At 36.3% G+C, this 26934-nt stretch overlaps 1 protein-coding gene across 3 annotated transcripts in view; it reads right to left on the bottom strand.

Moving 5' to 3' along the window:
- CDH19 (cadherin 19) overlaps window positions 1-26934 on the bottom strand; it is a 62399-nt gene that overhangs the window by 16646 nt on the left and 18819 nt on the right. For 2 of the 3 annotated variants that reach the window (XM_085322477.1, XM_085322475.1), the window contains exons 2-8: window positions 17720-17946; window positions 14337-14631; window positions 11503-11622; window positions 10684-10848; window positions 9824-10008; window positions 8505-8758; window positions 6866-7002 (exon numbers count right to left, since the gene is read on the bottom strand). In XM_085322477.1, coding sequence (XP_085178603.1) covers window positions 6866-7002; window positions 8505-8758; window positions 9824-10008; window positions 10684-10848; window positions 11503-11622; window positions 14337-14631; window positions 17720-17917 — 1354 coding nt within the window. In that variant the 5' untranslated portion in view covers window positions 17918-17946. The remainder of the gene's footprint in view (window positions 1-6865; window positions 7003-8504; window positions 8759-9823; window positions 10009-10683; window positions 10849-11502; window positions 11623-14336; window positions 14632-17719; window positions 17947-26934) is intronic. The other variant, XM_085322476.1, reaches the window with a different exon arrangement.

Genomic DNA, 26934 nt, shown 5'->3' with positions numbered 1-26934 from the left:
CAATTAGGTCTAAACAAAAAATGCTTTCTTATATAATAAAAGTATTCAGTATATAATAAAAGTATATGTCACCTGAAACCAATAGAAGGAACATTTGAGGGTTCTAAATGTCTCTTGGAAGTCTTTTGCTTATCAGTAATGGTTTGATCTACTCACATTAAATTGATTTTAAAACAATTTAATTAAAATGATTTTTTTTTAATTGAATAATGACTCTCTATTTTCCATTCCAGGAATACTAAATAAGTTTATTTCAACCTACTCTGTCTAATCCACAAATAGGTGATTCATAAGAATATTCATATAGTTAAAATATACTGCATGACRTATCACTGCCTCTGACCAGATTTTAAATCCTTAAGGCTGTTTCTTACGTTAGGCAAATAGGCCTTTAAGAGAAAAGCAAAACATTCTCTTTTTTCGCCTTTCCTCCAGCAGTAGAGGTTTRGTTCATTCTTATGTTGCTTTTTTATGTATTATTGAATAGTTGCTTGGAGCAAACATTTGTTTTCTTGGATCTTAAGGAATCTGTGCTGATAGCTTTGAGTCTTTTGCCAAAGGAAATGGCAGCAAAAGCAACTACCACGGAGATAAAGAGCTAGATAARCAGCAGATTCACACTGACATTCCTCCTGTGAAATCACCAGATCTATTCTGATTTCCAGAAGCTTATGATCTGTCTATGTATTCCTAAAAATATTTCATTGTGAGATGACATTTCTCTTGTTGAAACCCAACACACATATGATAAACAATAATACAACGCTTGGTTTATTGTTTAAATAATGTAAAAATTAACATGTATCTTTTTTTTAAAAATGCTACTGAGAAATTTTGGATGACTTGTTCAGAACTGACTCCTGACTGGTTTGTTCRATAAACTTCATGGAAAACATATTGGTTTTAATGCCTACCCTCAGATGCCTGCAGGAACAATCAGACAGTATCTTCCAGTCTAGAGCTGTTATTCACACATCTTTTTTTTGGCTTTCACCAAATTGCTCTTCCTTTTAATTTATTTTTGTTAATGATCTTGTTTCTGTTTCCTTACGTATTTGAAGGGTTTGTTTTTGTTTATTTTTTTATTTTTTTATTTTTTTCATCAGTGTGTGCTTAAGTAACAAGGAATAAATTTCCCCACGTTGTATAGGAGATAACAGTATGGCAGTTTTAAATCTTTCTGAAATCTTAGGAATTTTGTTCTGGGAAGGAGTAAATATTACCAAGAACCCCCTGAAATAGCTGTCCAGAGATTTAACTAAGGTGTTGGGTGAAGCAGAGTGACTCTTCCAGTCCCTCATACAACTGGGAAAGAAAGTAGGCAACACTTGGTTTGCCTCACACAGGAAAACAGCTGTCAGAATCAAAATATAGCTATCATACTCAGGCYCTAAGTTAAGCTAAAGATCTTTCAATGAGAAGAGAATTTCTTTGTCATAATCTCCATGACAGAAATCAGTACATGAAACACAAGATCTGTGAAACTAGTTTGTCATCTGGAATAGGCTGTATCAGTGTAGAGAATAAGCTAATTCTTTGCTTACTAGAGACCAAATGAAGTAACTCACTCAGGAGGAYAAGGGAGTTGTGTGAAAAAAACTGACTATTTCTAGGGACAAAATAGAACTCACTACTTTTAGAGGATTAAGGGAGGTTTGAGATTGTGCCAGTAAAGGGAAACTTGGAATAATAATGATAATAATTAAAAAAAGAAAAAGTTCAGTTTGGGCTAGGGCAAGTTTATGATTTGCCTTTCTCTACTTCCCAAAGGAAAAGGAGGCAGAAGTTAATAGTAAAATTAGAGCATATAGGAGTAACCTAAAACTTTAGAAGTATGTCAACAAAAACATATTCACCAAAGTAAGGTGACAATTTGACATTAAATTAATGATGTAAACAGTGACTGTTATCTCCAGAGAGCCACTAATACTGTAATCATGTTTTACCTGTATACCTGTTCATTATGTATAGCTCTCTGACTGGAATGCTGCCATGGATGGCTCTGTGCTTTTTAGGAGAGACAGGTCAGGAAGGCGAGGTGGTGGAGTTGCCCTTTATGTGAGAGAGCAGCTGGAATGCATSGAGCTCTGCCTGGGGGCGGAGCAGGAGGAGGCAGTTGAGAGCTTAYGGGTGAAGATCAAAGGGCAGGATAGCATGGGGGACACTGTTGTGGGTGTCTACTACAGGCCACCTGACCAGGAAGGGAAAGTTGATGAGGCCTTCTACAGGCAGCTGGAGGTAGCCTCACGACCACAGACCCTGGTTCTCCTGGGGGTCTTCAACCACCCTGACATCTGCTGGAGGGACAACACAGCAAAGCACAAGCAGTCCAGGAGGCTCCTGCAGTGCATTGATGATAACCTCTTGTCACAAATGGTGGAGGAACCTACGAGGAAGGGTGTCCTGCTGGACCTTGTCCTTACCAACAGAGTGACTGGTTAGAGATGTGACGGTTGGGGGCAGCCTTGGCTGCAGTGACCACGAGATGGTGGAGTTCAGGATCCTGCAGGAAGGAAGTAAGGCAACAAGCAGGATTGCAACCCTGGACTTCAGGAGAGCGGACTTTGGGCTCTTCAGAGACCTAATTGGTGGAGTCTCATGGGTTAAGACCCTAGAAGGAAGGGGGGGTCCAGGAGAGCTGGCTAGTATTCAAACATCACTTCCTCCAAGCTTAAGAGCGGTGCATCCCTATGAGTAAGAAGTCCAGCAAAGGGGGCAGGAGACCTGCATGGATGAGCAAGGAGTTCTTGGCCAAATTCAGACAGAAGAAGAAAGTACACAGAATGTACAGGCTACTTGGGAGAATTATAGGAATGCAGCCAGAGTACGCAGAGATGCTGTGAGGAAGGCTAAGGCCCGGTTGGAATTAAGTCTGGCAAGGGATGTCAAGGACAACAGGAAGSGCTTCTTCAAATACATCAGCAGCAAGAGGAGGACTAGGGAAAATGTGGGCCTGCTACTGAATGGGGCAGGGGCCCTGGTGACAAGGGATACAGAGAAGGCAGAATTACTGAGTGCCTGCTTTGCTTCAGTCTGCACTGCTAAGGGCAGCCCTCAGGAATCCTGCAGCCTGGACGTGAGGGAGAAAGTCCAGAGAAGGGAAGACTTTCCTTTGGTTGRGGAGGATAGGATTAGAGGCCTTCTGGGCAGGCAAGACATCCACAAATCCATGGGCCCCGATGGGAAGCACCCACAGGTACTGAGGGAGCTGGCRGATGTTATTGCCAAGCTGCTCTCCATCATCTTTGAAAGGTCCTGGAGAACTGGAGAGGTGCCTGAGGACTGGAAGAAAACCAGTGTCACTCCAGGCTTCAAGAAGGGCAAGAAGGAGGACCCAGGCAACTACAGGCCAGTCAGCCTCACCTCCATCCCTGGAAAGGTGATGGAACAGCTCATTCTGGATGTCATCTCCAGACATATGGAGCAGAAGAAGGTGATCAGGAGTAGCCAGCATGGATTCACCAAGGGGAAATCAGCTTAACCAATCTGATAGCCTTCCATGATGGAATGACTGGCTGGATAGATGAGGGAAGAACAGTGGACATTGTGTACCTTGACTTCAGCAAGGCTTTTGACACTGTCTTCCATAACATCCTCCTAGAGAAGCTCTGGAAGTGTGRGTTAGACGAGTGGGCAGTGAGGTGGATTGAGAACTGGCTGAAAGGTCGTCATCAGTGGCGTGCAGTCTAACTGGAGGCCTGTGGCTAGTGCCATCCCCCAGGGCTCAGTACTGGGTCCCATCCTCTTCAACTTCTTCATCAGTGACCTGGATGAGGGGACAGAGTGCATCTCAGCAAGTTTGCTGATGATCCCAAGCTGGGAGGAGTGGCTGATACACCTGAGGGCTGTGCTGCCATTCAGAGAGACCTGGACAGGCTGGAGAGTTGGGCAGAGAGGAACCTCCTGAGGTTCGACACAGGCAAGTGCAGGGTCCTGCATCTAGGGAAAAATAACCCTAGGCACCAGGACAAGCTGGGGGCTGACCTGCTGAAGAGCAGCTCTGCAGAGAAAGACCTGGGAGTGCTGCTGGATGACACATTGACCACGAACCAGCARTGTGCCCTTGTGGCCAGGAAAGCCAATGGTCTCCTGGTGTGCATTAGGAAGATGCACACCATCTTCCTAATGCACACCTTCCAGCAGGTCGAGGGAGGTGATGCTGCCCCTCTACTCAGCCCTGGGGAGGCCTCTTCTGGAGTCCTGTGTCCAGTTCCGGGCTCCCCAGTMCAAGAGAGACATGGAGCTACTGGAGAGAGTCCAGCATAGGGCTACGAAGATGAGCAGAGGGCTGGAGCACCTGCCCTATGAGGAACAGCTGYGAGAGCTGGGCCTCTTCAGCCTGAGGAAGAGAAGACTGAGGGGGGATCTTATCAACGTATATAAGTATGTGAAAGGAGGGTGTCAAGGGGACGGAGCCAAACTCTTTTCARTTGTCCCATGTGACAGGACAAGAGGCAATGGGCARAAATTGCAGCTCAGGAAGTTCCRCCTGAACGTGAGGGGGAATTTCTTCCCTGTGAGAGTGACGGAGCACTGGASCAGGTTGCCCAGAGAGGTTGTGGAGTCTCCTTCTCTGGAGATCTTCAAGACCTGCCTGGACRCAACCCTGCCTAACATGCTGTAGGTGACCCTGCTTGAGCAGGGATGTTGGACTACATGATCTCCAGAGGTCTCTTCCAACCTTATCGATTCTATGATTCTACTTCTGAAACCCACTGGGAAAAGTTTTTTGTGTGAAATCCTATGGCTGTTGACTCTTGTGGATACATCTGCTCCAGACTGATAGTCCTTTGTCCCACTGGACATAAGAGAATCGAAGGGAGCTTAATTCAGTTGTTTCCACTGCAAAATTTTGTTGCTCATGTATAGCTCAGTTAAAAGAAAGCTGAGGAAAGCATTCCTCTTCTAGATTAATAAGTTGTCATTCAGTTATCATCAGTTAATCACTATCAAGTAAAGCTGATGGCTTAAGGGTTTCTATCTCTAATATCTTGTTAGAATGCTGCTATTTTTGCCTGAATCTTGTACTAGGTAGAAGCTGATTAACAGCAAGTAAAAACCAGGCACATAAGTAAACTGATTTCTCTTGATCAAGAATTCTCTTAGGCATAAAGCACAACAAGGCTGAATAGATAGTGGGCTCCCAACACTTCAATCTTACATCCAACGGATTAAGTCTATTTGGGTATGTATCTTTTTGGGTACTTTTTACACATGTTATTGAGATATTATCTACTCTAGGAGCTTATAATAGCAGAGGCAAGCTTCTCTCACTAACCTCTGATCCCTATCATAATAAAGGAGGMAAAAGACTTAGGCCCTGTGCAAATGCCAGGACATCAGTATGGGCCATAAAGAAATAACTGTTGTAAGGCAGTTTCAAGATTTGTCAAGAGTGGATGAAGTCTAGTGGTGTTTTGATTAGGCTTCAGTGTATCCACAGTATCATCCACAAAATCTTATATGCACATTAGGATTATATTTCAAGGAATAAAATGCTATTAGTTGATAATATAAATTATTTCAGGTGAAATGATTGCCCAGACCAAGGTGACCTACTTCGATGCTTTTGAATATGATTTTATAGACAGTGACCTTACCATTGTTGAAGAAATAAAGAATAAGAATATGAACAGAATGAGGGCTCAGTCTCTCTACAGTAACTTTCATTACTGCAAAAGACCTGCTTCCTTTTACTGTAGGAGACACTTATCCATTTTTAACATTTGGTCCTTTCCTTTTTTATTGTTTAGCAAAACAGAAAAGTCCAGACCAAAGTTGTCCTGCTGTGTTTCCATAGAGCTATTCAAGACAGGACAAAAATGTGCCAGAGATCTATTTTACCATCACCTGCCAGCTGTCCAACAACACGAGAAGTAAGATACATTTATGTTTAAAAACTCACAGGAAGCTGAAAGGAAGATAACACCATCAATTCCCAAACACAAAATAGAAACTCCAGTGAATATTGCTAATGGCTATCCTATATTAAACTTCTAGCCATACTATTCTGACCTATATAGAGAGAATGCTTTCTTTCAGCRGAGTGCAATTGATGAATATATGTTTAAACTGCTCAATTAATAGCGTTAAACTGAGGTTCAGGATGAAACTAACATGCTAAAAATATTTGGCAAAAATTCTTTGATCTATTAATTGGCCTCCAGTTTCACTTTTATTTTTATTTTTTTCATAATTCCTAAGAATGGATGGAATTAGTTCTTTTATTTTTTTTTTTTTAAATCCCAATAATCTTGCTAAAATGCATTATAAATCAGCAGTAGTTAATTTTCTAGAGTATTGTCCCAGAGTCAGGGCAACCAGATAACCAGAAGCACAAACAGAGATAATTTGCATTTGACTTTCAAATAAAACTGACAGGTGAAATCTATATAAAGGATGCTTCAYGGATTTAATTGTCACTGAAGAGGAGTCTAGCTGATTTAAACCTTATATTCACAATTAATATGAGCCACAGGTTTCTGACGGGAGTTAAATTAGAACCTGGCTAATTTCACACTAGTAAAAAATCTGGTGTGAAATTAACCAGGGTCTAATTTAGCATAAGATCTTGCATTGCAGGAGCAATTCATATGCTTCAGTGTAACTTGAAAGCATTACAATCTTGATCCTATTACAATTTCTCTCTTTTTTTTTTAATAAGGTCATCTTTTATGAAAAAGCACAAGACCTTGGAGCTCTGCTTCTATTTAACTAATCATTTTAATAATCTTCCTTAGTATAACAAGCAACAGTAATATAATGAGAAAAAAAGCATGTATTCTCCATTAAAAAAAGGCACATTCAGATGATAATTACAGTATGCAGGCTATAAAGCATAGTGTTCTTTAAGTTTCTTACTCACTTGTTTCTGTGGCTGTAACAGTTATGTTATGCCAAGCAGTTATCTCTCGGTCCAAGGGTTTAGTTGTAATGATTGTTCCATTGTCTTCATCGATGCTGAACAATCTCTTCAAATACATGCCACGGACAATAGAATACCTGCACCAAAAAAATAAAGAGGTTCCCTAATACCAAAATGTTGTCAGAAAAAAAAGGGACGTATAAAGCTATTGTCAGTTGAGAAAACAGACCTGTGCATATATACATATAAATGTGTGCTGCAACAACTCAGAAATCATGAAAAATGTACACTTATAAACATTTAAAATTCACTGCTGCTGAGATCAAAGCTCATCTTTTTATAAAACTAAATATGCCTCAGATCTATATTAATGTGAACTGAATCTGAAATGCATTATTCATTCTTAGTTCTAAGTCAGGCTCACAGCAGGTGAATGACTTCGTTGCAAAGAAACAGCAAAAGTGCCACTTGAGAAATGAATAACACTAACAGCTAAGCAGAGGTATAACGGTAAATCCATTTTGTCATTGCTGACAGGCTCTGATGCTGAGGAAATGGGCATTAGAAAGAAAGAAAGACAACTATCTATAATGAGGTGTCACCAAGACAAGGTACGCAATCCTAACATGAGAGATGACTGCAAATGAGTCCAGGGTTCCAGAATCTTAACCCAAAAGGCTCTAGGTGCTATGTCCATATGTGGACATATACATGCATACATACATAYGTAYACTCCATTCAATTTTAGTAAAGTCTAACTCTTTGTCACAGGTCAGCGATGGACTGAAAAAAAGACACCAAGATATTGACTCAAACAGAAAGGATATGTACAAATATTTTTCCTGATATATAAAAAAGAATACATGTCACATTTTTTTTTAACTATTAGGAATTTTTTAAATTAATCCACATACCATAASTTATTTTGCATCTCACACATTTGTCACTGTATCCCAGGCTGTCTAAATTGCACAGTACATGGCGACATCAAGTAAGTCAACAAGCTATTTTAATTTTCAATCTCATGTTAAAGATTATTTAGCTATTTCCTTCCTTAGGATACAGCAAGATYAGTTTATAAAATCAAAAGAGATTGATGTGAGATTTTTTTCTAAAAAAATATGTGATGCCTCTATGGGGCAGCTGTGGTAGCTGTAGGGGAACGGTAAATTTTAGTTATGCTGAGTAGGATAGCTTTCCATCCAGATGTTCTGTTTATCTCTTCCACCAATGACTCCATCTCTTATTTTCTTAAGAAGTAATTAGGAACAGATTGGAAAACCTCAAGGCACTTACAGTTTTGGCTATGGTACCCTAGCTCTGCTGTTATACTATAGTCTCTGCACTATTTTAAAGACTGTCCCATCTCATAGTGATTGTAGAGATGCACAAACAAAGCTCTCTCTTTTTTTTTCTTTTTTTTATTTTTTTTTTCCCGCAAGGGGTCAGGATTTGCCCTAGGGTAACCTAGGTTATCACAAAGAAAGCACATTTAATTGTAATCATGAACCAAGGAAAGGAACCTTTGAAATTTATGTCACAAAACTAGTCCTTGGTGCCTTTGGACATCCCAATTACATTTGAAGCCTATTCATGTTTTAAGTTAATTAAAATTAAAATTAAGAAAATTAAAATTAACCTGACTGGGCTGTCATCATTGTCTGGATCTCTAGCAGTTACAGCGCCTACCAAAGAGCCACTCATAGCCCCTTCAGCAATCTCCATCACATAGTTCTCTGAGGTGAAAACTGGAGGTTCATCAGCATCTTCCACATTGATTTTGACAATGGTTGTGTCTTCAAATGGTCCTTCTTCCAGAAAACGTTCATCARTATACCTATTGACAACTTTTGCTCGAACACTATATCTCCTCTTGCTCTCATAATCCACCCTCTGTTAAGAAACAAAGTGGAATTTGGAATATTTATTTTTTCATATTTGAATTTTAATAATAGACCAATACCYAGTGTTAGATTAAAGTCAAAATAATGCTATCTTCTTTTTGAATGAAGAAAATGAAAACGAAATTGAAATGAAATGAAGCATAAAAACACTCTAACAATTAATTTGTGGCATACTTTAGTTGGTTTTCACTGCTAAAGATTGATTTCCTTGGCATAGAGGCTTGCTTTATTGTTAAACAACATTGTGAAGGAAATCTTCCTATAGAATGTCAGCTCAAAGCAAAATAACTTCCTCAGCCGATACTCCTATTTCCAACAGGTAGAATGTTAATGAATGTTATCTTGATTTCTGTATAAACAATGGTTATCAGTTAATCTGCAGGAGTTCACACRGAATTCGTTAAAATTTGGTGTCTAAAAGAAAGAAATTCTGGGAAGTAACAGAGAGTTTAATAAATACATAATTATATTACTATTTTTGATAGTTATTATCCACTCTAATTAAAACATGAAATTCTAAAGAAATAGCTTCCTGCATTGTAATAAATCCAAATAGAAAAAAACAAAATTATGGCATTCAGTTCTTCAAGGTCCTGGATTTCACTGGTGACTATTGAACTCTATCATCATTTCAGACGTATTCAGATTTCCTCTTCCTTTATGATATGTTTTGGCTTCAGTTCAGTTTAAGAGGAAGCTTTGGAAGGAAGGAAATAGTGTGTACCTTTTATTGATAAAGATTTTACAGAATTTACAGAAGAGGGAGAACATTTTCTCACAGCAGGGTACACTATGTTTCATATTTGGGAATAAAATTAAGATACTTCACTTGCTAGTACTGCGTTTAGCCAGTAAACGGAATGAGGAAAAAAATAAACAAAAGGAAAATCATATTTCTGTCTTTCCCCTTCATGTTCCCATCAAATTGTGAAGCCTGTAGAAAGCAAAAAAAGGTAGTAAAATCCAAAGGAATATGCACTTTTWAAATCTTAGCTTGTTTAAGGAGGTTCTTTCCAGTATTTAGAGATGTTTGAGTAGCTTTCTGAGATCTCACCTTTTTTAATAAAATAATTCCTTCTTGAGTCTCATTATCAGTAATGATGTCAAAAACATCCGTACTATCCCCTTCAATGAAATAGTTCATGGCTGCATTCTCCCCTATGTCGCTGTCTTCTGCCATGACTCTGCCTATGGTAGTGCCMACAGGAGCCTCTTCAGAGACGCTCATATAGTAGAGTCCTAAAGAAACAYATACTGACACAATTCAGTGATCTACCTGGTTAATAACTGTTATAGCAATGATGGCATGAGGCTATCAGAAAGTTGGGGAAAAGCACCAGCTTTTATTAGACATACTGATGGACTTTGGGGATGGGGAGAGACAACCTTTCCACCCACGAGCTCTTCTCTCCCTGCCCCTTTTCAGGAGTAAATAAAGGGCTGAAGAAGAGAATCAACCACAGCACTGTGATCAACCTGTGGAAGGCAGCACTTCCTAAGTGCATTTTATCAGCTCCTACAGCCAGCCCAGCTGGCAGCTCTTATGCCAGCTGAATACTTCTCGGACCGAGATTTCCAAGATTACAGAATCTTTTAGCAAAGACTGAAGATAGAAGAGAAAGAAGGAGATTGAAAACAGTACTATGTATCCCACTGCTCAAATCTTGGGCTTAGGTAGTGCAAACTATGTGGAAAACAGTTTATTAACTCTGTTGTCTCCAAAGGCTAGTGATAAAAACAGTAGCCGGAAGTCTTTGGATAGTAGTGGACGTTTTTGCTCTATTTCGAGTTTGAGCTTTCCTTTTGAAATCTATGATGCTGAAGAAAAGCACAAATAGACCTCAGTGAGCATAAAAGAGCTACAGCAGATCTAAATTCCTCAATCTGCAACAACTGTAAGTAGCCTATACTCACGCTGCTGAAATTTAGGTGCGTTGTCATTGATGTCAGAGAGGTTGATGGTAACAGTGGCTGTTGCTGAAAAAGCACCTGCCTGTCCAACCATGTCTTTAGCTTGGATGATGACCAAGTACTGATCCTTTGTTTCTCTATCCATTTGGGAAGACATTCTGATAACCCCTAAAAATTAAAAGTACCTTTTTATGGCCTTGACATATAATAGTCACATTTTCCCCCAAATATGACCATGAAATAAGAGTATAAAATATGTAATTGGACAGAGTTCTGAATTTACACTCTAGGCAGTACACAGTACACCCGTTCTAATGCTCAGAATTAGTACTCTTGGCAACATCTAGTCTGTATGGTATATCCACTCTGTAGCATGCTCAGCCTTCTGGTCCCATGGCTCTACTGGGGAGCAGAAMACCCCATCTCTCTTTTACCATTTTCTTCCCCCCAGATCAGGATTTTTGAGGTATGTTACATATTTGGGGTTACTATAATACAGAGATAGGAAAGGCCACATAATGAGCTTGAGAGCTGTTAACTGAAGTGCTCCTGAGTCCATATGTTGGATAGAATGCTCAGAATCCAACTCTGTTTTCTTTGGCAAGATAAATAAATTGTTGATTCTCTAAAGAGAGTGAGAGAATGTCGCATTCAAAAAAATGAAATTTTTGAAATGTGGAAATTATGCAAAGACATACAAATATACGATGTCAGAAGTTGATATTTGTGTCAAATTGAATAAAGAAAATGCCTATTTTTGCTTACATCCATTTTATGATGTTTTACAAATTAATTTCAGGTTACAAGGATATTCTGAGGTACCTGTCTTTGGCTCCACAGAGAAATAAGGCTGTCCCTGAATAAGACTGTAAAGCAGACGTGCACTGTTCCCATAAGAAGGATCATCACCATCTGTAGCTGTTACTTGTGTAACAGATGTACCTAAGAAAAAAAAATGTGTATATATATATATATATATATGCATTAAACATGTAAAAATACCCATTCAAATTACTTATTAAGTATCTATAGGATGACCTACAAGTTTATTTTTTTTAATCATTATACATGCCTCTTTTTCTATTCTTTACTATTATCTCTTTTCAACCTGTTTCATTTTGTATAAATTATTTCATAATTACACAGCACTGACATTTTAAGAACCTTTTAAAAACACCACTTATATTAGAAAATCATTCTGAAAATTTTCAGGAGTAAATGACATCTTCTAAAATTCATCATTTAAAAAAGGGAAAATATTTCTTCAGTAACTCTTTTGATTCCATTCAAATTTTCATTTAAAATAAAAAGAAATAGCATATGATTTTTCAATGKTTTCTTTATTTATAATGCTTAAAATACTATATATCTTACTCCTTTTATCTTAATTTGTAATGTGTGAATGGCACATAGCAAGATATATCCCCATATGTTGATATGAAGCTTACCCCCAGCATGTGCTTAAAGTGCACAGAAATGTCTTAAGCTAGATAGTAAACATGTTTATACTATCTTTACTTGCTGTTAGCATCTATTTGAAACAAACTACCTTTTGCTGATTGCTGTATAAGATTTTTCTTTATATTACCAGAGATTTGGTTTTACCTCTCTTGAGCAAAACATAACGGTACAATTTAAATCGTGCAGCCCATTAGGTAAACTATAGGGCAATCATGTAAGATATAGTTATTCGTTTTTCTAACTAGAGCCTGAAATCTATAAAAAGACTAAGTACTGATATATTATTGCATCTGACACTTAACCATTCCATCAGATATACTACATTTGTACAAGTTTAACAGCTATATGGGAGGCACTTAATGTAAAACCATACCAAATGCCTGAGGGAAAACCAGTCTTGTACTCTCAGAAGAGTCCATTTGCTGATACACTTTTCATTTACTGTGACACTCAAATATAAAATCCTAATAAAATTTAATATTGAAGATAAAAGAGAGCTAGGAAAGGACTAAAATGTATTCTAATTTGTTGTCACATTGATATTCACATTGATACATGTACGTAACTTTAGGCAATTTTTTTCTAGGAAAAGGTTAGACTGGTTCTCTGAGGGAAGTAATGCATGGCTGGCTGTGAATTATTCTCTCCTTGCTTTCTTAGTTTCACACACAATGTTTACTAACAGTGAACTGCTTTCCCAAGTGTTCACTTTGCTGCTTGAGCATGTTTTCTGTAAGAGAATTACTATGAGATCCCAGGTCTAGCATCACTGAGCCGAGCTGCTGCTAGAGAGCTCTGAAATGGAGCAAAGGACAAAAATAAGTACTCTTGGACTGTTTCATCTAAGCTAATTCTGGTCTACAGCTTTAGCAAGTCAAAAGAAATTCTAGTTTATGGTGACAGAAGCACTGAGAAGCACCAATTATGATACTGATGTTGCAAGTTGTGGTTGTTTATTGTTCCCATCTGTTGGGAAGTTATAAACCTCATTCTGAGGATTAATCCTTTGGAGTGCGTATTGAAAGGAGTTTCCCTTCAGAAGTACAGTCCCTACACTTGAAGAGCCAAGGTAAGTTAGCCCAGAATGAACTTCATGAAAAACCTTGGCTTTTTGCTGCCTGATATAAAGCTGGACAAGGTACTTTAACGTTATGTTGTAGTTTAGGCATGCCCAATGCAATTGTGTGTCTTGCACAAAACAAAGTATGTTCCACCACAATGGCTGGTATAAAGGAGATTATATAACATCTCTGTATTCTATACACCGCACATACTCACTAATATACTATAGGTGTACTAGTGTGTATATGRGTGAAGTAGGTGAAAGAATAATCTCTAAAATAATGATGGAATTATTGCTATATATGCAAAAGAGGTCAAACATAGAAGCGGTATAGGAAATATTTCAAGATATGTAAGAGTTGACCTAGATTCACACATCATACACTGGATAATGACAAACCAGTTAGTTTGCTATTTCAAGCAGTCTGTGTCTAAGGGGATGCACATAAAGATCTAGCCTTTTTTTTTTTTTTTTTTTTAATTTCATATATTTTTACAGTTTTCTGGAGTCTGTTTTGTCATCTTACAGAAATATTACAAAGTAAAATAAAGCTTTTATACTGTAGTTGATTTTATGCAAAGTTACATAGTATTTTCAGAATAGAAGTATATAATAGATTTCTCAGAAGATTGGAGAAAGGCTGCTGAACCTTACGTTTTTAGGTTGTCAGTTTATAGCCAAACCCTGTCAGTCCAAATTAAAGTCTCTCATCTGACAACTGCTTGGTGAGGGTAATGGTGAAGATAAGAAACAAAGGTGTATGGAAAAAAATTACTACAGTTATATTTGGGCATAAGTATCAATCTAACTGGGAAGTTTATCCAAGAAGATAAGATATCACTGATGAAAATTCTCTATAGTCAATTCAAGCATGAATCCAGACCAAGATTCTGCAAAAGGACTTTGATACGTGTAGCTACCTAAATATTTAAAGGCAAATATTTTAAATCCTAGAACTAATTTCCTTCAGTTTAAGCAGATATCTTTGTAAATTTCCAACTTGTAAAATACTCTGACTTCCTTCTCACTGAAAGGCAGTCTATAAAATATGCTATTTAGATTTTATATGAGCATAACTATCCAGAACAAAAGCAGAAAATAAAGAATTTTATTGGTTCATAACATGACATACCTTCAGGGGACATCTCTGGAACGGTAGCCACATACGGTCCATCCAAGAACTGTGGTTCATGATCATTGATATCTCGTACTTTGATGATAAATTCYGATTCAGGTTCAACAGCAAGGTGAGTGTTTCTGTTAATTGCTTGTGCTCTTAGAGTGTAGAAAGGTTTCTTTTCTCTGTCCAGGTTCTGTCTCACGTAAATTTTACCATTGTATTCATCAATGATAAAAATGGTTCCAGCTCCCTCCCCAGTCAAAATATATTGTAGGTTGCCATCCTGCTTGTCTAAATCGGATTTCAGCTGTAAGGACAAAACACAGACAAACACAACAAAAAACAACACAACCCATTTTAGGAGGGACAAAGTTTTGAAATATTTATTTTAGGATTTGTTTGTTTTCATCTACAGTGAACCCTATCACTAGTAAATCTTCTTGGAAGCTAATGTTCAAAAGCAACATTTCTAATGTAAATGTAACATACTGTTACATTTCTAACCAGATGTGGCACAGTTTTAGTTAATGTAACTGCCTTATAAATGTATGATTAAAATAAGGCTGCCTCAGCCACTTTGGAGTCAAAGAAATGAGCTGAAGTACATGGCTTAGCTCATTGCTATATTATCTCCGATAGATTTCTGCTGAAAACAATGGAAAGGGCATTAAACATTATCTCAAGTGTACTTCATCTGTTTTAATATTCTTTCTCTTCTAAGTAATACTGCAGTAAGTGTAAATATGAAAGAGAGTGGTGTTCTACTTATCCTGAAATATTAAAGAGATATAAAGCCATTCTGCAGTATAAGTCTCTATTATTTATTCTGAAATAAATTGATAGACATTTTCCATTTCCTTCCAGGATGATCTTCATCCTGTGTTGTCTTGCCAAGATGAGATTTACAGTCATATTATTCTGAAGAAACTTAACCCTGGAGACCATTGCCGTCCAGCTGTGTTTGTTCATGCCAGCAAAATTGTTTTGTTAGTGTTAACAGTATGTTATAGCATTTTTTTAAAAGCAATAACTGAAATTCCTAACATGTCAAACATGCACAGTTGAGTTTTATGGGAACAACAATTTCCAGCATATCATTAATTCTCTGGTTTTTTCCTTTATTTCATTTGAGTTTACAATCAAAAATAATGTGATATAAAATCTCTAATTATTAAAAAAATCAGTGGAATAAAAAGTTTATTACACTTGCTTCTCTTACTAAGTAGAAAGTTTTAAATATAAATAATATTTCTACCTGTTGGCTTCAATAATCCTACTCTTTTGCTTTGTTCTTACTAGTTCTTTAAGGCCAATGACATATAGTCAGACCTCAGAGCAGGCAGTTCTAGGCCATGATGGTAACCTTTCATCAGTCAATATATTATCACTASTATAATGCATGTTAGTTGACAGTCATGTAGATGAATAAGAGAATATAATTTCTGGAGACATAAACCATCACAAAAATATTTGCTTATTATAGAGTAGCCCTGACTAAAATATATAGTATATTCAAAAAGATTCTCACTGATTAGGTTTAGGTTTGCAGACCAAGGAGAAATTTACCTTGACTAGCTAATTGATGGAGTTTAGAAATAAAGTTGATGCTCAGCTCTCTCATTCCAGAAATGTTAAGTGTATGTGCACTTGCCATTCTAGAAATCTGCCAGCCTTCATTTCACATTAATGCCATTTTGGAASAGAAGATACCCACCACAGAGCTTTTGTTAAAGACTACCTGTTCTCCTAGGGGAGGGTCGTAGACTCTCCAGAGGGTATAAAGGAAAAATTGTTACTACCTACCAGCTCTGCCCCTTTCTGACCCTGCAGGTCAGTGTAGGATGCAAGGCCGCAGAGACAGAAAGAAGTAGCTGTGAGCTGTGAACGGCACACTTCCCTGCTGGATAAACTCAAACTATTTTGGAATAGTTTTTGAAGTTTCAAAAATTATTTTAYTTTTTCTTTGCAACAATTCCCATATCTTTTGAATATTTTCAAAGTGCCTGATTGTCTATACACATCGGCTGTACAGTTTATTCAGAATGCAGTTAGGGTACTGTTTTCATTTTGCTCTTGGTCTACCTGAATTATTTCAGAGTTTTCAAGTCTAAATTAGGCATAGTTAATTTTCCTTTACCAATATGATAGTATTTTTATTGACGTAGTTTCCTGCAGGGCCTTATTTACTACCAAGGTCTTTGCTTGCTCACAGAYTTACTGAAAGCAGAACCTGGTAGACAACATCAAGTAAATATGTCTGATTTAAACAGTTAGGCTGCAATAAGCTAACAATCCTCAACTAAAATTCCAGATAGTTTATTTACAGGAACAGAAAGGCAAGATTATGAACATGGTCTAAAGCTGTATGAAAATACATGACATTTATGAAGTTTCTTTTGAAGGAAACTGTGTTTTCCAGCTACAGGAAAAGTAATAATAATTAAAAAAGAATATGTCTACACTTGTTCTTTTAGAAGTGAGACATCATGTTTCCAGAGTAGTTACTTCGAGGGGCTGTGAAAAAGTAATTAATGAATTTTGAGCACTTCACCCTTTGGGCCCAATTAAATTTTAGTGCTAGTTAATTAGCAGTTAAACTTATTTCAGTTCATTCATCTAGAAAGTGCCTTAAAGAAAAGAAACCAGATCTCAAGATTACAATTACCTCTAGATTACAAAAATAAATAATAATAATAAATAATAATAATAATAAGCAGAGCGAGAGAAAAAAGGGAAGATAAAGTCTCCTTAAGAAAATTATCTTAAAAGCGCATTTTTAAAGGAGAGTGAAAAATAATTGCTCGTTGTGCTAAAGCTACGTTAATCTAATGAACCATGCAGACTCCTGTAGCTTCACAGTGGTAAAAGGATTTAGTATTAATCTGTTTCATTAAAAATTAATGAGGGGTAAATCAGCTGCTACTTAGTGTAATAGAAAATCATGCTAAATACTGTTTGTAAACTACACTGCACTCGATATGGCTGCTTTGATGCAGTGCCAAAAATAACACAAGTAAATTGCCAGATGTTGATGAATGAGTCCTCAACTTTCATTCAGAAAGCAAAAAGGAAAATTTAAACTTGATGCCTGCATTTGCTGAGTATGGTTTACTTTCAGTACAGAGTGAATTTGGTGCCTCCTTGATGGTTGAACTGGATGAGTGTAGGCCCTCGACACTGCCGCGACCTTCAGCCTCTGGAGATCTCTCATTCTAACGAGGTTACAGGAGAAGGCAAATGTTGTACTGGCTGATTTCAGCTCCCTCAGCTCCTCCTCCAACCTATCCTGGAACTTTCCAATCACTGGAGATGCTTGATCTTCCAAAGCAAGGTAGTAAGTTGTTACTCAACACGCTAAATCAAACCTTGTACCTCTTTGCGCTGTGACATCATACCTGCCCAACATACAAAGGCGTCCTCGGAGTCTGTTCCTCTGTTGCAAAAAGTGGCTCCCACACCCAGCCACGTTTCACTCTTCGAACTGCTGCGAAAGACTGATCCGTGCTACTAGTACTTTGTTTCTGCAAGCTTGGAGAGCAAGGCCAAAGCTGAACCAGTGTCAGCAAAAAAGATAGCAAGGTATAATAATTCATGCTGAAACCTCCTTTCAATCAATTTTCATCTGTAGAAGAGAAGAAATAAAAATAAAAATATTTAACAAAGTACCTTTTCTGCCCTCCCTTTTTTATGTATTGATTATATACTAATATAAGGGTTGATTTGCAGGGTAAGGTTAAAACCTCCCATTCCTAAAAGGAAAGAGCTAGAACAAAGTCTGTTTCTCATTAAAATAGAAATTCTTTTAGAGACTCAGTGGCACAGAAGTCAAGTGTTCAACTTTCYTTTATGAATATCCTACACAGGGGCTTTCTATGCAAAAAATGAAAACCATCCTTCAATTAATTCATCTTCCAAATTAAGCTGGGTAATTGTATTGTGTAGCCCAGCAATAATTTGATTGGAATAATTGTATGTTTCTGCTTAGACAGGGCTCATTTTAAGTCTCAGTCACAGAACTGCCTCCAGGGTGAACAACTAGCCTTAGTGGCCTTAATGAGTGACAGCCGAAACAGAAGAGTGCATTTTTTTTTCCAATCTTCTCTTTCTCTCTTACCAAACTCAGTAAAATGCCTGCAAGAATGTGAAAGGAGCTAGTGTGCCATGAAGAAGCAGCAAAAGTGTGCACATCTCTCCTTCCTGGTCAATACAAAACAAGTGCCATGTCCTGTTCTACCACCTGTGACATTCTTGTCTTGAATTAAACAAGGGGTAAATATATTCTGGCAGTGCTAGGGTCCAGAAGCTAGTTTCATTGTCAGAAAGCGTTCTTTCAGAAAACCAAGGCTTTTAGGCTTTTCACAAACTATATGCTATTGATGTCCGCGATTTTTGGCAAAACTAACAAAACTCCCAATTTTAAATAAGGTGCAATGTTTGGTTGAGAATGGCCATGTTTTATGGGGTGAAGYGGAGAATTTTGAAATTCCATACCACACACTCTTTGATTCTTAAAACCTTACTTGAAGAACAACAATTCCTTTGTAGGAACAAAGTCTGGTTTACGAATTTATTCCACATTAGTCATTTTGTACAATACATTGGAAAAAAATATTTGGCTGTATTTATTTTGGGCCTGAAAAATCCGTAAGCTTTTTTACCTATCACRGATAACATATAATTAAGGTAACTGTTAAGATGATGACTGAAATGCTAATTCTATAAAAATATCTTTCCTTATGCAAAGAGAAATATCATATTTGCTTAAAATAATAGAGATGAAACRTATACATATCTTTCCTTCCTTCCAGGAATTATAAATGGTTCTAAATATTATTCTGTTAAAATTTACATACATATTTCTGTTGAAAACAATATAGAGGGGTTCTAATAGCAAAGCATAAAGAGCTGCAGGTCTTAGACTCCTGATTCCAATTTCTTAAGTTTCTATTTTTCAACTTTAAGGCTATGATATTACAAGAGAAGATTTGAATGGGAGTTAGGTACTCTTTTGCTCCAGCTTTATGTGGAAGATTGCTTATCTCCCTAAAGCTACAATAACAATATTTGTGGCATGGAAGACGAGGCCCACAAAGGCTCAGCCTGGGTCTCAAATAAAGCCTAAATGAGTCTTAAAAGGCCTCAAGGTCTTGAAATGTGTCTCTGTACAAAGAGTACATTTCATTCTAAGCATTGCACAGAATCTGCTCTTGAAAATAAGTTTTGTTTTTACTGCAGTACATAGCAAAAGATAGACCACTCAAAAGAAAAGTAGTAGTTCAATAGTCAAAGAGACCTTTCAGGGGAATTGTAAAGAAAATTGTTTCAATCACTATTTAAATGAGGAGCCAGGTGTTCAGCCTGGGCCATAGCAAATGCTGCTGGCTCACCTTTAGGTTGTTTTCCAAGCATTTGTTCTGACGCTGCTTACTTAGTTCAACAAAGTATTCTTGCAGACTAGTATTTCATGTGGACTGGATTGCAAATAGAGAGTCGTTAGCAAATTCATCTGACACGCTCTGTGTGTATATATATCAGTGTAATAAAGGTGTAGAATATTGCTAGACTGCTGTTGCCCACCTTCTGGCGATGCACTCAGCAGTTAGGCATCAATGACGGAGAGCCTAGAAACACCGATTAATATTTGGCCCATTTCAGTGCCATCTCTTCCTAAACTGTACTAATATCTTATGATATATGTATATTCAGGAATCACATCTGTAAAATAGTGGGGGAGGATAAACGTTTTCAGATTTTGAGATGTCACATATTGTATTATTTGTATAAAATGCCTTTTGCTTAAAAATATAGATTTTTAGCAAATTATCATAGAAAAAGTTGTTGTATGTCTCTCTGTTTTCCTCTTTACTACATCAGACATACTCCATTTGCCTTTAATTTCAAGAACCTTCAAAGCATATTTCCTTCCAGCATCTTTCTACCCATTTGGCGTTAAAAACCTGCCTCTAGGCTGTGGTGAGAACATATTGCCATTTTCTATATACCCAATTGTTCAGTTGCAAAACAATCACCTTCCTACTCTTCCCCCAACTGTAATTTAATCTCAGAAGTAACATCCAGAAACTAATATCTTGTCCCCTGATCTATTTCTTATCTTTTTTGGTGTTACCTACTTAAAAAAAATAAATAAATAAATAAAAATAAGGTGATTCTGTGCTGAGAGCACCGACTAGTACTGTCTCATTGTTCAGCTGTACACTTCTGCCTTTCCCTATCCATTAGCTGTCTATTGTTTTATGCTTAATTTGTAAGCTCTTTATAACTGAAATGACCTTGTACTCTCTCTTATAATTATAATATGGAGCAGAAAGGAGGCTTAGTAAAAGCACAGAGCTTTTAGGTGATATAGTAATGTGAACAAATAGATAAATTCTTAGTAGAATAATCTCTCATTAAAAAAGACAAATGTATTTTCAGAGATGAGCAATTGAACTATCACTAATAATTTCCCAAAGGGAATGAGAGAAATTGGGATCATTGTTCTGCTCCTGTCCTAGTCTTCAGAAAGTCCACTTTATGTGTCACTTGCATTGGTTTGCATTGGTTTAATAAAGACTGATACACAGAAAAGAGCAATGAGAATATCAATTTTAGTTGCAATAAGTAGGCTAAATCTTTTAAAGCAATGTCTTCCCTTTATACCTAATGAAAATCATGAATTTCCTATAGGCTMGGTACAGATTTACCTTCCTGGCATAAAGTCACAGAGTATTTTGCTATGTGTGTTCCGGAACTGTCTCCAAATCAAATGCTTTTACTGTTTGAAACAGGAGATTAGTTTTCAGTACCTTATTAGTTTTACATGGCTTTGAATTCCCTTTATTATAACAATAGTTAATTACAAATTATGAAAATAGAATTACTTTATAAAATAATATCTGTTACTGTCTAGCATTGCAAGAATAACAAGAAAAGTAAGTTTAAAAAATACAGCCTCTGGAAAATATTGAAGTAATTTGTGCATTGGGGAGTAGAGGGACTAAGGCTGAACAAGACAAGAACCTTCTAAAATATTTATATATATATATATATATATATATATATATATATATAAATAAGATGGGGATAAATTATGTTGCATATTGGGTGAAGAATAAGAACAAAGTGGCTTAATTTTGTAAAAAAGAAAATAACTTGATTAGAAGTAGGGCCTTCTAATTAGAGGGTAACGAAAGAATGGAATACAGGTAGCAGAGAAAGTCATAGGTACTCCTTTACTAGACACTGTTAAGAATATCCTGTATATGTACTTCATCCTGTTTCACTGCTGGATTTTGAAAAAAGTGACTTCTGAGAAAAATAGCACACTCTGTCTCTGCAAGTCCTGAGCAAAACCAAAAATGTCGGACTGAAATACATTCTTTTCATGAAATTTGGTGTTGGCTTTGCTTATTTTAAAAACATCAAGGAAATAAAAACAAAATAAAAAGTGGAACAATTCATGTGAGCCAATCCAATTCATTAATACCCATTTTCAGTTCTTATGTTTAAGCATAACATGATCTTGTTTCAGTTATAAGTTCTTTGTGTTGGTCTTGCTATGATTGTAATGAAATTTATCTCCCATGTACACAGTTATCTTTAATTTTCACTTTGGAGAATAAAGAAGAAAGATTATTTCTAACCAACACCTACAGATTACTATGTTATAAAAATTTGATAGAAATCTTTATAATTTCAACTCTACATTTGTTTATTGGTAGTTTGTCTTCTATACCACAACTTTTGTCCTACTTGTATTTTATATGGTTAATTACTGATAACCTAGTGTATTATAATGTGTTTACCTCCTTTCCAGAAAACATTGTATTTGAACTCATTCTCACTGTCCACAGTTTAGGCTGCACACAATCTAGCTGACACTTATGCTATATTACATTTATATTTTGCAAGAAATCAATCAAATATAGATCAACTTGTCTAATTAATTATTATTATCTTGATACTTAAAAATATTAAATACTTTTTTTTTTCAAACTATGTGGAATAATGATAAAATCTTTTAGTGTATGCCAAGTAGTAGACTTAATCCTATTCTTGATATTTCTGATGATCACTGAATTTCATAGAGAAGGCAAACAGATAATAATTACTACAGATTTGATATGTTAGAAACCATTACCATTTTCATTGCTTTTGAATTTTGCAGTCAGTGCAAAGGTAAATCTTAGGTAAATCTTCTATTTTTCATGAATTTCACAAATACTATTAAGAGGCAACAGAAAAAGGTGTACTACTTCCTGAGAAATAAATATGGTATAGTTAGCTCTAACTATGCTGGATTCTTCTTCTGGCTCCTCTGATAATTATCTTTTCAGAGTAGAACAGCAAAACATCAATGCTGTARCAGTAATATTTCTTTAGGCTGGTTAAAAGCAATACTGGGAGGAAATATCTAAAAAATTTGCAATGATTTATTTTATTGTTTATACTTCATTTTTTACTAAATTCCACTGTTGGCGTATGTCACGGAAATATAGGGGTTTTTTTGTGTGTGTGTGAATCTGTAAATTTCATAACCTCACTGCTGTAGCTCAGATTACATTTTCTATAATGGTCTTTAGCTTATGTTTATCTGCCTGATTTTTTTTTCTTTATTATTAGTTTAGCGTTTAATAATTTTTTTTTCATCTTAACTATTATTTGTACAGGATCTGAATATTTTAATTTAGTCTCTTTGACTTTCTGGTCTTTTACATACTTTTTTTTTTCCTTTGATAACTTTGGAACGGTATGCCTAAAAAGYGTGCTGAATTCAGCTCTACTATGCCTACCAGAACTAGCATGTAAAATATAGAAATATCTTCAGTCAGTTAATTAGGGCTATATCGACAATAGACTTTCTAGTGTGTTGCATGAATAGCTGATGAAAAGCTATTGCTTAACCTTGAGAAGTGTCTTCTTTAAAGGACAACTTGATGTGACATTTGACCAAATCATATTGACTGGTAGTGCTTATCAACACAGTATGGTTGCATGTGTCTCTACTCATCACCTAGCTCTTCACTTATATAGAGAGCAGTTACTTAGATGTTATGAATGTGGCATAAACTTCACTTAATTCTAATCACCGCATTATTTTCTCCTTTCTGTAAATATGCTATAGGCGTAGGGAAGGCCTTCAAACTATTATACAAAACTGCTAGAGTAATTATGTGACAGTTATACATGGAGAAAATAGCTTTAGATAAATGCATTTATTAGTTGACTAGTGCCTTTAAGTCTGTGGATATAAATCAATGTAGAGCTGATTGACTAGAAATCCTGTCATTCCAATTGTTTTGTAATTGTTTACTGATTATCTTATCAAACAGTATATTAAAGTATATCATCTAACTCCAATGTTTTACTAGAAAGTCTGTGGCAATGTAGAAAAGCACAGATCCCATTTCAGATGACAATAATCAGAGTCTTCAAAGCGTATCAAACAGTTGTCAGTCCATACTAGAGATTCCAGACATCTTTTCAAGTACCAAATTGTGATGTGATATTTAGTTCTCAAAACTATATCTGATATTAAAAAGATATAAGACCTATAGGGAAAAGTAGACTCTATGTTTTAAATGGGAGGAAAAGGGTCAAAACTGAAGTGTGAGATTTCTTCCAGAGACTGGAAAAAACAAGTGGAAAAGTTGATCCTGTTCAACACACAAGCCAAAGGAAATAGTGTAGAGGATAGAGTGCCATATTTTGTATTTTACAACCTCAGCCCACAGTATACCTTTGGCTGTTATCATTTCCTCAGTAGAATTGTATTAATCGCCAAAAGACATGAATAAACCAACATGGAGAAATGCAGTAAACACTTTTCTGAATTAAAACTGATAACCATCGGTGCTCACATAGCTTTCAGAGCTTTGCCGTATCTAACTGGTTGCACTACACCTATTTCATAATGTCTGTAGGCATAAAAGGTGAGACATCCAATCTCTTGTCTTTTTCAGACCTACTCCAGCAGAATTTTTAGAACCAAGCAATTGGTTGCTGATCTGCAGTTTCCTGGATCTTTGAATAAAGTTTCTCATAATTTGAGAAAGGTAAAACTATTATTTCACTTGCTACTATCAATCATATTACATCAAGCTGAAAATGCAGCTTCAACCACTTCAGTGGCTCTGTGGAGAAGGACACTCACATCTTCCAATTACAAATCCTTGGAGATCCTTTAGAAACAGGAAACCTGGCAGAGACTGCTGTACTAGTCTACAAAATCACTGAGGGGAAAGAAAGTGTCAACCACACCACTCTCATCAACAGGATAGAGTTCTGCAGGGAGGGATAAACTTCTGGTAGATGGGACTCCGTGAGATTATTTTATTTCCGTGGCAGTGTCCTTTGGGAAAGTTGGTTCAAACAAGCATTGTATGTGGGTGGAACTAAGAGGATCTGATATTTGTGTGATCTTTCCCTGTAAGTTCTTTTGTTACTGTTTTTCAGCTGGAACCAAGAAAGTATTAAAGTTAAATCTGGAACATCGAAAAGTGATAAAGAAAAACTAAAGGATTCTTTTGGAGTCTACTGAAATTCCCCAAAGGCTCCTGAAGATATCACTAAGTTGTCACACTGGAGTTTCAGCAGAGTCTCTGAACATAATTAATCCTTTAGGATTTCTTCCAGGTAGGTGTGGGAACCGTAGCTTCTCTATGTGTTGTTAACTGAAGAAYTGAAATTATTTGGTTAACTGTTTCATAGACAAAAGACATTGATATCCCTACTGCATTTTATTGCAAAAGAAAAACGAAGTTGGAAAAAAATAAGACAATGTTAGTTTTGCTTGTAACAAGCCATATAATGATATTGCCAATACTGCTGATTTGTAATAGGTTGTTTAAACTTAAATAGAAAAATATTCTAGAATTGAACCTAATTTTGATAATTATGAAAAGGAAGCAAGTATTAAAGATTTTGTGTGTAGATACACCTAAAGTTCCTTTGGATTACACAGTTTTAAACAGTAGATGTTAATACCTGGATCAGAAATTTAATATAGTTGACTCAGCTGTTGGCTGAACAGTGTTTCTAAACACAATAATTGAATGATTGGTTCTTTTTCGTATTCTGCCACAYAATTACATCCTACTTTAGTCCAGATGTTTCCAGGCGAAAAAAGAAATGACATGCCTACCTGAGAGCTAAACATTATGAGAAATTGTGTTCATTTTTGGCACTCATTGAACAGTTTCAGTAATTTTATTTAGACCAAGAAATTAGTTTAGTTAATAGATGCTAAGATGCTAAAAGATTCAGTTATGCCAGTAGCTGTGGTGCACTACACTATTTAAGARTAGGTGAATGCTTAGTTTTAACTGTAGCTTTCCTTAAGTATGACTATTATTTATTTTTAAGATAGTTATAATTACAAAACTCCTGAATAAAAGCATATCTTTTACCATAAATATTTTACCAATTGAAAAGACTAACACACATACACAATAAAAGCAAAAATACTTGCATTCTGGCTTTTTTTTTTTTTTTTTTTTTTTTTTTTTTTTTTTTTTTTGAGAAAAATAGCAAGTCCAATTACAAGATGTTTGATTCACTGGGCAAATCCCACTGGAACATTTTCAACTCCACAGGATATCACTCAGTACTGTACAACCACTTGTCAGCATAATGATGTAAAGGACCACATTCTGTGATTCACACTTGAATCTGTTTGCCAGATGATTTTCAGGAAAGCGCTTCATGAAATACTCCAAAATTCTCTTTAGGATTCCCTTTCTTTTTTTGCTTTCATTCATAATTACTCCGTGCATACATTAAGACTAATAGAACRGCGGCTTCACCTTTACCATCATTTTAAAAAAGATTCAACTTCTCCAAACATTAGACAGCCAATGTTAAAGAATAGTTTCAACTTTTAAATTTGCTTATGTTTTTGTTATATTTGCCTGTTAAATTTATAGTTTTGATTTTGTAGTCAATTCTCCACATATAATGAGATAAACCAGACACATCTTTAAATGATGTCAGCCAGGCTATACAAGTAGTAAACCTGACTGAAATCAGATTTGAGTAGTTGTTGCTTGTTGCTGAGCAAACTTACCAGGAGTTAACAGAGTTTCAAGATACAATTTAGATTCATGAACAGAAAATAGCACTTGCAAGTTTATATGAAAAACAAAAACCCTACTGTTTAGCACCAATCCCTTCTGCTCAGTGCACCAGCACGGTGCATGTCAATTGGAAAATTGCTGAAAGAATGCATCATCCCTCAGAAAGATTGCAAACAACATGAGACAGGAACAAATAGAATCTGCTTGCCTCTTGGTAGGAAAAAAACAAAATGAAGAGTGTTTTCAGAATAGTGATAATTAGAGATTGAACAGGCACACCTGTCAAACTTGCTAAAAAGTTAATACTGTTTTTTAGTTTTTATTCTCTATCTTAGTCCAGTTCTCAGCTGGAGARTCTTCCATTATCTTCCACAATCGAGTAATATCAATTTCTCTCCCACTTAGCCCTCGCTGATCGGAGGCTTACCTCCGTCTTTAGGTCTCCCTCAATTATTCTTTCACTGTTCTGCTCCACCGCTGGGAACACATCTCACCATCTTTCTTCTCTCTTACTATCAATTATGTTAAAAGCTTTT

Source organism: Rhea americana, unplaced genomic scaffold (genome assembly GCF_003343005.1).
Source record: "Rhea americana isolate MKP2758 unplaced genomic scaffold, rheAme1 scaffold_78, whole genome shotgun sequence".
Taxonomy (NCBI): domain Eukaryota; kingdom Metazoa; phylum Chordata; class Aves; order Rheiformes; family Rheidae; genus Rhea; species Rhea americana.
The sequence above is the reverse complement of the archived record's forward strand: the minus strand, read 5'-3'. Positions and strand labels throughout refer to the sequence as shown.